The sequence below is a fragment of the Octopus bimaculoides genome, chromosome 8 (assembly GCF_046866305.1).
Source record: "Octopus bimaculoides isolate indiv1 chromosome 8, ASM4686630v1, whole genome shotgun sequence".
NCBI classification, from domain to species: domain Eukaryota; kingdom Metazoa; phylum Mollusca; class Cephalopoda; order Octopoda; family Octopodidae; genus Octopus; species Octopus bimaculoides.
The window spans coordinates 6482827-6492884 of record NC_142935.1 but is presented as its reverse complement, the minus strand read 5'-3'; the positions used below and the strand labels follow the sequence as shown (position 1 = coordinate 6492884).

The following is a 10058-nucleotide window of genomic DNA, read 5'->3' as shown; positions in this document are numbered from 1 at the left end:
ACCGATAGAATAAGTACTAGGCTACCAAAGAATAAGTCCTGGGGTCGATTTGCTCGACTAAAAGGCGGTGCTCCAGCATGGCCGCAATCAAATGACTGAATCAAGTAAAAGAGTAAAAGAGAGATAATTAAGTTTCGAAGAGTTCTCCCCCTTGAACGCTCACACTTTTCGTTCACATTCTTAAGTTTACACCGGTCGGATTTTCTCTTGTATTAAACATAGTTACAACTGAAGAACAAGAATGAGTATGAGATAAATAGCTTCCTTCCAAATCTACCAAGTCGTTTGCGTAGAAGTTTTGTTTTCTATCACAAATTCAAAAGTGATTTTATGCATAAACCGGCAGAAAGAAAAGAGAAAAAAGAAAAAAAAGAAATGGAAAAATAAAAAATACAATTGGAGTTTCATAGAAATATTTGCCTTAATATTTGATTTAACTTACACCTGCGCTTAAAGACGTATCCTCGTTCAGCCAAATATTTGAATATATTTTCGGATTTCATTTATCGAAATATTTCCATTTTATCTCAATTCAATCCTGTAATAGACTCCAGTTCTTCCATCACATTTCTTATCTGCTCTCTCTCTCTCTCTCTCTCTCTCCCATACGCACACGCACGTATTTGAGATACTTGACTTTTCTTTCAATCACTCACCAAATCTATATTAATCCTATATTTCCTAACGATACACCTTTTGTTTGAATAAATTGCAGCTGCGAAAAACCTTTCACTTTAAAAGTAGCTTCATCTGGTGACATTTGAAGGCTAAATGTACCCAGCTACATACATTTAAAAAGTGAATACGATGATTAATGAGGAACTGTAATGGGAAGCAAGCTTTTCACCACAAAGTCACGCCTGCGCACATATATACATACATACATATAAATGTATGTATATATGTATGTATATGCGCAGTCGTGGCTGTGAGGTGAGAAGCTTGCTTCCCGACCACATCGGTCATGTTGGACCACTAAAATCTACGAGGTTTTTTTCATTCCTTCTCTCTATTTATTTTCTCTGATTTTTTTCTGCTGAAGAACATAGGCTCGAAACGTTAAAGACATTCTTTCATTTTTCCGAAGCGTGAAACTAATACATTTACTTGTTGTTCATACGCCTGTCTTCGTCTTTTGTTGTTATAGAAATTGCAAGTATATATATATTCTCCATCTGGATGGGACGCCGATCCGTCGCAGTATTACATATTTTTGCCAACTGAGTGGACTGGAGCAAATTTAACAGAGGCCTCAAAAGACATTTTAAGATCCGCAAAGATCAGAACTTAACTGCAGCACTTGGTGGTCCAAATCGGATATATCAACTCTATGCGAGTGTCTTTTCAGAACATTGTCTGGTTTAAAAAGCCACATCAGGTGCCGTGATGGTCATAAGGTGTAGGTACAGGAAGGGGTCAAACCCTGCATAAGGAGCAGACAACAACCCTACACACACACACACATATACATTCATACATATGCATGTATGTATGTATGTATGTATGTATGTATGTATGTAAGCCATCTCTACAATGGTATCTGCTTGTCCATTAAATTTCATTGACTATACGTATTGCGATTGTCCATCTCCCCCGATGTCGTCCATGCTGCAATAGAAGACATCTGCACGATTTTTGAAGTAAAACATTTTTCCTTTGAGGTAATTTTATCCCCTGTGGTGGACATGCATTGATTTCAGTAAAACAGAAACTGGATTCAGTAAATGGAATCATTACGATATTTTATTTCTCAAAAATATATCAGAGTGATGAACAAATAAAGAAATGTACGGTCGATTTATGATATATTTTGTAATACACTTTCAGTAATGTATCGGCGTTATTACGTCGTGCAATTGAAAGAAAATGCGCCGTAGAGCAAGTGCAGATGAGTAGGCAAGAAAAAAAAACAGGGAGAGAAAAATTATTGTGAAAATATTCTTCTTGATACCGTTTTATTGAAAAGATGACGGAAATTTGTAAATAAACAAGCTGAAAATCAATGACCATATATGCGTCTGATGAATATTATAGAATCGTCTTTGTGTTTCACTGGTTGAAGGAGTTAGAACTCTCTACATTGTCATACCAGTCTTTGTTGGGTTTTTTTTTTAGAATCTTGCTTGAGAAAGTGCTGTAGGGAGGTAATCCGAATGAATTCATTGGTGAAATAATATTATTAATTCGAACTTCATACTGAGTTTACCATCGAAACATTATAATATAGAAGGTGGAGCGCTTCTATGATGGTTTTGTCTGAATAACCACTAGTATGTAAGTAATAAAACTCCCCATCATCTGAAAAGTAGAAGAGAAAAGTAATTAACTGTTATTTTTAATGAATTAACAGGATGGTATATATAGAAGGTTATTCGAATTTAATAATAGGTGCAAATATGTCTGCTTATTTCCCAACCACATGGTCCCAGGTTCACTGGCACTTCTTAGTAACTTAGGAGTCTTCTACTTTAGCCCCAGTTCTTTTTCTAGGCTTAGTAAAGCTGAAGAATTGTTGCAATAAGTGTGTGAATGTGGGAGGGGAATAATTTGAATAAAATCATATGGTAATTAACTGAACGTGTTGTATTTCATTTTACCCAATACTAGGAAATTTTCAGCCCCTCCTCGCGAATGTATATATCATTGCTTTGTACGTGGATTTGGTGGAAGGAAACAACATACATACGTGCTTGCATGTATGTATGTGGTTTAATAAGGGATAAAGATAATCGAACAAAGATAAGTTTGCAGTATCATTATAGCATCTCCCAGCATTTAATTATCCGTTGTTCAGGTCTTAATTTCAAAAGCTACCGATATAACCATCACCAATTCTTTTTAGGTTTCTATAAAACATACATGACTGACGTCCTAGGATCGATTTAATCATGTAACCAGCATCTGTATTAGATGTGAGAGGGAACCTGGAATTTCTTCGTTTCCAATCGAAATATTTTACCAAGTAAATATACCTGCATGCATTTTGACCAGCCATATCCTAAACCTGGGAGAAGCTTCTGCACTAAAAAAATTAGTTACAACTAATTCGTGCAAAATATTTATTCAGTTAAGAACTATAAACATCATGCTAATACAAGAGTTGAAATATAAATGCACATTATATATATATATATGTAGATATATATATATGTATATATATATATATATATATATATATATATATATATATATATATATAGTCAATTCGAGAATGTCAGGTCCTCATTAGGGACTAAATAATCCCAAAGTTCCTCTGGTTTATCACTAATTATTTAATTACATTTAATTACTACCAATTAGCAATTTGTCTGCATCCTTTCAAGAAATATATTAACCTTTGTTCTATAAGCTCATAAAGCTCTGAAGATATTTGCACCGTACAGTCGAAAAAGGTACTAAATCTTAGAAAATGATTAGAGTTACGTATGAACAAGGGACATGAATCGAAACATACATGTAGGTTTTTGGCATCTGCTATTTCTTTCAGAGCATTGCAATTTATAATTTATTTGTATTGTTTTCATAAAAGATTTCAACATCTTTTTATCATACGAAGAAATTCTTTAAGGACATCGCGTAAAGCCTAGTTGGAGACACAAATTTTTGAGTTATTTTACTGGGCTTCGTAAAACTGAAGAACGGCTTTTTTAATAAGAATAACGGAATGATTAAACAAATATTTTCATCACTTTCGAAACTAGAAAAAGTTGTACCATGAATTCCTTTAAACTCGCATATGTGAGCAAAGGTGATGTTTTGAAATATTATTATGAATATAAATGTGCCTTATATAGCGTCAAATGCAGTAAATATTAAATGTTGTGATAAATTACCGTAAGTACGGACGAGGGAGTTATTACGAAACAGCCACCAACATCAATTCCATGAGATTCAGTCGTTAGTCGATTTAGGAAAACTAATATCTGTAATACATAAGAAGAGCGAGAACATGAGTGGAGATTGTGCAGCAAGAGACGTTTAATAATTTTCTCATACCTCAAATTGTGATGTCTGTGGGCAAATCATCAGTGATGTTATCTTGGGTTTACTGTTCCCTCTTTGCTATGTGTTTGCACCAACGCAGATCTGTTTACAAATGAGAAAGCTTAAAAATACGTACAAGCATAAATTTCAAGATAAGATTTCATTTTTACGGAGAAAATTTAAGCGATGATTAGTTGCATGGATGCGCGCATAATTAGCAAATTTCTGCGGATTGACACTCTAACCCACACACACCTGTGGGTGGTGACAAAGCGCCAGATTTTAGTCAGTGAGCACTAATTTATTAATAGCTCACATTTCCTGATTCATAAATAACTTCCTCGAAGTAATCTCATTTACCAACGTAGTAAATATTATGCATCGGCAGGCCTCTGTAGTACACAGCTATCCTGGGTGTGGAAAAGGGACTGAACTGCCAATGCCACTGGTTTACATTAAAGAGAGCAGACCATGTTGGAACTGTTATTTCAGCACACTTCCAGATGCTCAGAATTTACTCAGGGAAGATATTTCCATGACAACAAGTAGTCAAGTTAATGCTATCATTTAATGTTAATTTCACTTTCAAAAAAAAAAATTTCTAATTTTTACATGCTGCAAGTGTATGTATGTATATAAATACATGTATATACACATAAATATATGTGTGTGTGTGTGTGTGTGTGTGTGTGTGTGTGTGTGTGTGTGTGTGTGTGTGTGTGTGTGTGTGTGTGTGTGTGTGTGTGTGTGTGTGTGTGTGTGTGAATATATATATATATATATATATATATACAGAGAGAGAGAGAGAGAGAGAGAGAGAGAGAGAGAAAGAGAGAGAGAAGGATATAAATAGATACAGTGACTGTGAGAGAAATATATATGCATAGATGAATTTGATGGAAATAGTAATAAAAATTATAAGAAAATAATAAAAATTAAAGTAAGACGACGAGGCAATATATATTACTTACCTTTGCAATGACTTCCTGCTTTACGTCCTGGAATTGCATAAAATGAACACTTTGTGTAATGCTGTGCACCTGGATGTGAAATAGAATGTAATAATAATAATAATAATAATAATAATAATAATAATAATAATAAATGCCCGGATGCAGTACCAGGCAGTGGCTCTCATGGCTTCCGATCTTAATTGATTGGAAGTGTTATCATGTACATTGTTTTGTCTTGGTATAAAAGATGGGCTACAGCAAATATTCTGCTTAATACCACAGATTTGCTTGTCAGTTATTTGACCTTAACCAGTTGAGCATGTCCCTTGGTGGCTGACAATATGTGCATCTCTGATCACGAGCAGAAGTAGTGGGAGAGCATCATAGCCATGTGTTGAGAGGAATTCTTTGGGGTTTGAATAATTCACTTTTGGAAACATAGGTGTTTTGCTCAACATCCTTAAATAACCCATATTCAGGGACCGTTTGAGCGGGATGGGCTACTCGACCTGAAGAAAATTCTAACTGGGCCCCACCTGCAAGGTCATGCGCTGTTTATCTTGATATGAGACCACTATGTCGCGCACATATGGTTGTGATGCATGTGCCCGGTGTACCCTTATCAGACGGGTAGTCATGATGGGTATATTGGGCTTCGTATATTTTACCCCAGTGTCACTTTGATGGCATGCACTGCTCTCTCACTCAATAATAATAATAATAATAATTATAATAATAATAATAATAATAATAATAATAACAATAATAATGCAAATTTGGGGGCAAAGAATAAAAGCGCCAAATGTAAGATATATTGAGAGAGAAAAAGTAAGGAGAGCCAGAGGCAAACAAAACGGTGTTCTTAGCCTGATTGAGAGAGAGAGAACATCAATGAAACAACCTAGTTAATCTTAGCCGGTGCTAATTTTGCGGCTGTCGGAAAAGGATAGAAGCTGATGAAAGCTGAATAGAAGAATGAGAAAGAAAAGAAAGGACCAAACAGGAGGAAAAAAACTGGAAGGCAGAGTAGGGCAACAAAAGACCAGCTGTTAGTTGATAAAATATCTTTCGGTATTGCAGATGCTGGTTGATAAGACTGAATTTAGTATGATCGGATTATAAGAAAGCATATTACATGACACCGCAGAGTTGGATGAGTCAAACAACGGGTAGGTTTGGAATGGCAGAAAATCTGGAGAAAATGGTCAATGGAAGTATGAAACGCCAGAGTGTTTTGATAGGAACAAAAGGAAAATTCCGAAGGTGAAAATCAGACGTTTATATGCCATGGTGAAATTTTATCTTCATTACTATTTGTAGTGGCCATGATACTGCTCAGTTTCTGGTGAGTAGCAGTCGAGTAGCAGTTGTGTAGCGGTTGAGTAGAGATCATCCGAAGGTGCTAGATAGCAGTAGTGTTGCGACATAACAGTGGCGACGAGGATTCGCAGCTCACACAGCCACTGTGTAGTATTGCAATATAACAGTGGCGACGAGGTTTCTAATAGCACCAAAAACGGAAGAGTTACTGAAAGCAGTAGTGAAACAACAAGAACATCGAGTGAATCAACAAGAGCAGCAGCAACTAAAGAAGTTAACAGACTTGTTGCTGCAGGCGAGAAATAGTACAGAATCATTTACAGCAGATGGTGCTGCAAATTCCATCGGAGAATTTCAGTACAATCCAGATGAAGGAAGTACTTTTGCTGCATATTACAGACGATACAAAGATATATTCCGTGAGGAATGCAAGGCATGGTCTAGTGAAAGGAAGGTAAAACTCCTTTTGCGAAAGCTTGCTACTCCGGAACACGAAAGTTGTTGTAACTTTATTTTGCCGAGAAAGCCCGCAGAATTGTGTTTTGAGGAAACGATAAATATTTTGACCAATATTTTTAGCGAGAAAAGTTCACAGTTTAACATTCGATGGGAATGTTTAAACTTAAAGAAACACGAGTCCGATGATTTTGTGACATATGCTGGTATGATTAACAAGGCTTGCGAAAGGTTCAAGTTGGAAGAATTAACACCAGATATGTTCAAGTGTTTAATATTCGTTAAAGGGCTAGTGGCAATGGAAGACGCGGAAATTAGAAAAAGAATATTATCAAAGTTGAACCAAGATGTGAAACTCACTTTCAGAAAGTGGCTGAAGAATGCCAACAAATAATAAACCTTCGAGATGATAAAAGAAGGATAGAAGACAAGAATAATAATGTACAAATGTGCAAAGAAAATACAGAAAGAAGGAAAAATTTTAATTCAAAACGGTGCTATGATTGCGGAGATCGAAATTTGAGGAAAGATTGAGTAGAGATCATCCGAAGGTGCTAGATAGCAGTAGCGTTGAGACGTAACTCTTTCATATTACAGAAAGTGAAAATATTTTATGATTTGGGGAAACGGTATGGTCAGGTAAATCATCTCCAAATCATTGATAATATCAAATTTTGTGCAAAAAATGAAAAGCAACTGAAAAGACTTGTACATACTATCCTTTTGTTTCCGAATGATGTAGAAATGGAATTTACGCTTAAAAAATGCGATATTTTGATAATGAATTAAAGAAATGTCATCGAAAAAATTATTCTATAGCAGTGCCAGGTGTCAGGTTTAGGGTTGGAATTGTGGATTGGACAAAAGGTAAGATACAGAAACTGGGCAGAAAAATAGAAATTAGTTGACAATATACAGTGTCCACAATCAGAAAGCTGAAATTAACTGAAGTTACTTAAAAAGAAACCAGAGTAAATGATGTTTAATTGTTGTGGAATAATGTACGCGGATGGAATGAGACAGTTAAGTGTATCATTTTCAGACTAGCATAAATAAATGATTAAAGGTAGTGAATAAAGTACAGGTGATGAAGACTTGAGAAAAGGAACGAAAACGAAATTGAAAGAGAGCATGTTAAACACACTTAAGAAAAACCTTTGCATGGTCAGGTTTGGAAAGCCACTATGCAAAATCTTGGGATCCTTGAAAAACAGGGTTATTGAAAAAAGAAATAAAGAGCATTATTGTAGCACTTTAAGGTCCAGTGTATTGTTTGAAAGATCAGATTTAAAACCAGATACTGAAATAGTTTTGCGTTCAAAGGACAACAGTTTTCCATTTTTCTTTCCAAAATGCATATTAGACCTAATTGTTGTGGATGAAGATGTCATCATAAAGAAAACGGACCGTCTGCTATCTACAATTCTGGAAGAGCCTACTTTGCGGCAAGGAACGCAACTGAGGGCAGCAGCTTAGAATTCCATCATTCACCAAATGTCTACTAAAGAAGAAGGATCAGTAAAAGTGTGGCAACACATATGTCGGTGCCACAGCATTGACATATTTTACGATTTGGCGCAAGTAAAAGATAAAAAATGCAATTACGATTGGGTATTATGAAGATATTGTAAAAACACTCACCGATTTATTTAAATAAATTCCACACAAAATTAATAATATTAAATAAAAGAAACAACCAGATGCCAACATTAAAATATATAGGTATGTGTAGATGTTATTTGTCAGTAAATCATTTATAATCCCGTAAGTTGCAATACAACAGCTAAAAATGCTAGCAACAACAATAAATCCTGGTGTTAGTTGTAAAGATTCATTTACAAATTTCAGTGTTCTACTCAGAATATTATGAGCGCTGCATATTTCTGTGATATCTTTCTGCTTCGTAATGAAATTTGAATGGTCGGATTGCTTCTCCGTTACAAAGCGTTTAGCTTCGTTTGCCAACTTGTTGAACTCATAGCTGAGTGTAAATCCGATTATCAGACATAAGTGCAAATCAGTTACCAAAAGTATAAGTGAAATGGAATTAAGTGCAGTTTGTATTCCTAAAACTGATATTTTAGATATATCATTGGTTGATATAGGAAATGTTAGGAACCTCATCAAATCGCTATTCAAATACGGTACATTAAAATCTACAAATATGTTAGAAAGGACCGTGAAGCAAATAATTGAATAAAATGCCTTAAATGAATACATGATATTCATGATGGAATATTTTTCATCATCTTCTTCAATTTTAATTTCGGCGACAGCTTCAGCCAGTCTTTTAGTTTGGGATTTTCTGAAGAGTTTTAACAAAGCAAAGACAGAAAGATATCCTCTGAAATACACCGTGAAACCATACATAAGTATGAGATGGATTTCAATTTTCCCATATAGTATTAAAGTAACAATGTGACGAATAGGGTTTATAATCAGGTATATACAGAACAGAATATAAAGTGCTTGGCAACAAACTGTTTTAAATATTGGCGACTTCAATGATGAACTAGTCATGCACGACTGGATAAAATGATCACATTTTTGATAGAATTCTAGCAGTTTAAAGAACTGAGTTTCTTTTATTTTCATGATTCTTCAGATTTTGTCTCCTTCACAGTTTGATTATTTAGGAGCGTGTTCAGCAGTTGATATAGGCGGCAGTTTGAAATTTCTCTGTGAGTTTACTTGTCAAGCTACTCGTATCAAAGCTTGGACAGTATAGCTTAATATAACAGAAAGCATGTAAATTAAATACAGACTTTTACTAATATTACGAAAGTACTTTCAGGATATTAACTTTAAATGTTTTATTATGGTTAACTGTGATTAATATCGAAGGTCGTCTATGAACTCCACATAAAACCAAACAGTCATGAACAACACATGAGAAATTATTAAATTTTAAAGTTCAAAACACCTAATATAATGTTGTCTATGCATTGTATTCGTTAGGAAAGTCCAAATAATACTTTGATTTTCTCTCAATATACGTGATCGCTCGCCTTTGAACGAAAAGCCATATATTATATGGGACAGCCAATCATTTCTGTGCTTACTTAACGACTTATTGTAACTGTATGTATTATATTAAGCCAATATCTTTTACATATCCCATACATTTAAATGCATATTATAAGACTACATACATACATACATATATACATACATACATACATACATACACATGCAGAAGCACACACACACACACACACATATATATATATATATACATATATAAATATATATGCGTATTATTTTTTTTAAGATGATAAGTAAAATATCAATATTGCATTGATATGAATTAGTGATACGAAGCATTAATTTGAAATTAATGTGAGT

At 34.6% G+C, this 10058-nt stretch overlaps 1 protein-coding gene across 2 annotated transcripts in view; it reads right to left on the bottom strand.

Moving 5' to 3' along the window:
• Positions 1–1731: 1731 nt before the first annotated feature.
• LOC149134299 (uncharacterized) overlaps positions 1732–10058 on the bottom strand; it is a 31226-nt gene continuing 22899 nt past the window's right edge. The window contains exons 2-4 of one of the 2 annotated variants that reach the window (XM_089355940.1): positions 4956–5024; positions 3834–3923; positions 1732–2298 (exon numbers count right to left, since the gene is read on the bottom strand). In XM_089355940.1, the coding sequence (XP_089212066.1) occupies positions 2242–2298; positions 3834–3923; positions 4956–5024 (216 nt within the window). In that variant the 3' untranslated portion in view covers positions 1732–2241. The other variant, XM_089355941.1, reaches the window with a different exon arrangement.